Source organism: Zingiber officinale, chromosome 11A, assembly GCF_018446385.1.
Source record: "Zingiber officinale cultivar Zhangliang chromosome 11A, Zo_v1.1, whole genome shotgun sequence".
Taxonomy (NCBI): domain Eukaryota; kingdom Viridiplantae; phylum Streptophyta; class Magnoliopsida; order Zingiberales; family Zingiberaceae; genus Zingiber; species Zingiber officinale.
This window is the reverse complement of record NC_056006.1, coordinates 92,480,617-92,483,959: the sequence shown is the minus strand read 5'-3', so window position 1 is coordinate 92,483,959 and position 3,343 is coordinate 92,480,617. Positions and strand designations below refer to the sequence as shown.

General features: G+C 46.5%; 1 protein-coding gene across 1 annotated transcript; it reads left to right on the top strand.

Moving 5' to 3' along the window:
- The first annotated feature begins 2,305 nt into the window (after positions 1-2,305).
- LOC122031578 (mucin-2-like) lies at positions 2,306-3,142 on the top strand. Its single transcript, XM_042590674.1, has one exon. It carries the CDS (start codon positions 2,306-2,308, stop codon positions 3,140-3,142), a length of 837 nt encoding a protein of 278 aa, XP_042446608.1.
- Positions 3,143-3,343: the final 201 nt, after the last annotated feature.

Here is a 3,343-nt window from a genome sequence, read left to right as displayed (position 1 = left end):
GAAAGCGCCACCGTGTGTTGTCGTCCAGCCTCGTCCATTGTTCTTATTCGAATGCAAGTGCGTTCCCACAGACGGCGCCAATTTGATCCTGTTCGAACCAAGAGTCAACGAACGCTGGGGATGCGGCGCTCCCTGCTGGATCCTCGAGTGCTCCGGTGAACCTGCAGCAAAACCGAGCCGGGAGGGGTGTCCCGGCGACGGCCCTCCGACGCTCAAGTCAGGTAAGTTACGATGAACAAAGTGACTTCCAAAATCTCAGAATACGTACCTCAACGGCGAAACCTGAGGTTCTTTATATAGAGCTATGAAGGGTCTGGGCACGCGTACCTAGGTGCATACGTGTCTTCTGTCCTTTCCTAGGTATGCGGCTGTCAGAAAGCTTACCTGACCCATATCGCTACAGTCAAAGCATGCCCTCGATGGGACAGCAGAATCCCCTGTCACAAGATTTGGAGCATGACACACACGTGAAACCTACCGGTTGACAGAGGAGAGATCCTCGGGTCTTTTTCCTTGCTCCAAACTTGTCGTCCGAGCGGACAACTCCCTCAACATCCGACCGGACATACGCAGTGGTTTACCTGTGCTTTGTGGAGACTAATAAACAGGGGCGCTTTATGACTGTGGCCGGTCAAAAGGTCAGCTCGGTCCGTGACTTTTTTAACTGAGCGTCGGAACCCCGATTTGACAGGGTGTCTTCCAACCATAAGTGCGAGCCGGCCGGACCCACCCGGGTATTCGATTCCATCGGCCGGCCGGCAGTCCAGTCGGGCCGGCCGTCTACGGTCGTCCGTCTGGTCGGACCACACTCTCCTCGGATGGGCGGCTGCTCCGGTGACTTTCACTTGGCGTTGACTTTGCAAGAAAAAGGGGGGGCCCGCTCTTACTACCGGATCATACGGTAATTCTAATACAACATGGGATAAGATGATATCAAAGTTAAAAATAGTAGCTAAGAGTGTACTTAGCGAAAGGTTACACCTATGGGTTCCATATTGCGAGTCAATCCTACTCCACTAGTACCAATAGGCAGCATAGGGGAAGAAGCACTACACCTAGGAATCAACAACATGAAAACTTTGTTATAAATTACCCTTTTCCTTATCGGTATCGGGGCTAACAAGAATGGTTGGGACAACAAACATCCATCTCGTATCCGTACTTTGAGTCAGAGGGACACCATTAAATAAGGAATATTTGTAGTGGAATGAGAAAGTACAAGAGACAGTGAAGGAAAAACAAATAGCTTATAAGAAATTATATATTTGTAAGAACGAGAAAAACTTAAAAAAATATATACAATAGTTAAGAAAGAAGCTAAAATAGTAGTGAATGAAGTAAAGAATAAAACTTTTGAACGATTATATCAAAAATTGGATATAAAGGAATGGGAAAGAGACCTTTATAGAATAGTTAAAGTGAGAGAAAGGAAGATAAGAGATCTTATCCAAATAAAATGTATTAAAGATGAATGTAATAGGGTACTAGTAAACGATGGAGAAATAACAAAGTGATGGAAGAGGATTTTCATCAACTTTTTAATAAAGACTTAGATGATCAACTTAACTTAGGTAATTTAAGTAAGTCAAATGAGTATAGAAATTTTAATTTTTATCGTAGAGTTCAAACTTTAGAAGTAGAACAAGTTTTAAATGGGATGCACAATGGAAATTAAAGTCGTTGAACCAGATGATATTCTAACAGAGGTATGGAAGTACTTAGGGAAACAAGATATTGAATGACTTAAAAAATTTTTAACATGATATTGAAAACAAAAAAAAAATGTCTGATCAATAGAGGATAAGTACTCTAGTTCCCTTATATAAGAACAAGGGAGACATATAAAATTGTGCAAACTATAAGAGTATTAAACTAATGAGTCATACCATGAAATTTTGAGAAAAAATAATAAAAAAAGATTAAGAAAAGAGATTACGATGACCGAAAATTAATTTGGGTTAATGTTTGGAAGGTCGACAATAGAAGCTATACATCTTCATAGATAATTAATTGAAAAATATCAGGAGCAAAATCAAGATCTACACATGATATTCATTGACTTAGAAAAAGCTTATGATAGAGTTCCAAGAGAAATTATATAGAGAATTCTAAAAAAGAGAGGTATTAGCATAATATATATTGAGCTAATTAAGGATATGTTCGAGAATATAACGACTAGAGTAAAGACTTTAAGTGGAGTAGCTGAAACATTTCTGATGTGGATATACGTTGAGGGTATAGAAGAAATTAGGGGAAAGAATGAGGGCATTTGGGTCTTTTCACTTGGGTGGAGTTTTTGGGGTTTATGGGGGGCACTGTAGCATGTGACGGGAGGAGGTTTTTTGGGTTCGTGTTTTGGCCGCCGCCAACTCCTCCTTCCTCCTCATGCTTCTCGCCGGCGCCGGAGACGACGCCATCGCCGGCCACCACACCTCCTCTCCTCCTCTCCCTGCTTACACGCGCCGTCACCTTCTCCTCTCCCCCTCTTCTCCTCACGTCGCCACCGCCGGAAAGTCCGGTGCTCCTCTACGTCTTTCACGCCGCTGCCACCCGGAGGAGGACGCCGCCGTCAGGGAGTCTCCTCCCCTATGATGCTTCTCGCCGGAGACAACGTCATCGCCGATCGCTGCCCCCCTTCCTCTCCCCTTCTCCTCACAAAATCAGCTACAGCCTTCCTATACCTCTCTTCTCCCGCTGGACGTGCTGCCGCCGTCACGAACAGAGTGCTCCCGGCACGATAATTAGCCGCCGCCGCACCTCCTCTTCCTCTTCTCCTCCCTTTCTCCCCCTTGGGTTCAACTCCTCGCCGGAGAGACCGACCCACCTTTCTTCTTCGTCTCCTCCTCGTTGCGCCATCACCGGGCAGACCACTGCCCTTTTCTTCCACGCCGATATCGCCATCTCCCTCGTCACCTCACTTACAGCTCATCCTCCGCCGACCACTGCTAGGAGCCACCTCACAGCTCTCCCTCTCTCCCTAGCAACCGCCAACGCATCCAGCTCCCCACCTCGCTGTCCACGCACGACAGCCCCTTCGCGCCGGCAGCTTCTAGCGAACAGTTGCCACACACCCGCAGTCCCTACGTCGGCGGTCCATGTGGCGACTCCGCCTCGGTTCCGATTTGGTATCGCTATTGTATGATGACCCTTGTGCCGATCTGGCTTGTATACTATGTTTCACCCTAGCGCTGCTCCTATATATATGTCGGGTCCCGGCTTGCGTACCGACCCAGCGTCCCGGCCTGCGTGCCTGTTGGTGCAATATCCCTCAGGTCAAGGTTGACCTGGGTAACCAAGCTGAGTCTTGGTTTGGGTTTAGATGTTTGACAATAAGATATTGATT

Bases quoted from the DNA above. Each gene is read 5' to 3' on its own strand.
- LOC122031578 (XM_042590674.1), top strand. From the start codon at position 2,306: ATGGGGGGCACTGTAGCATGTGACGGGAGGAGGTTTTTTGGGTTCGTG.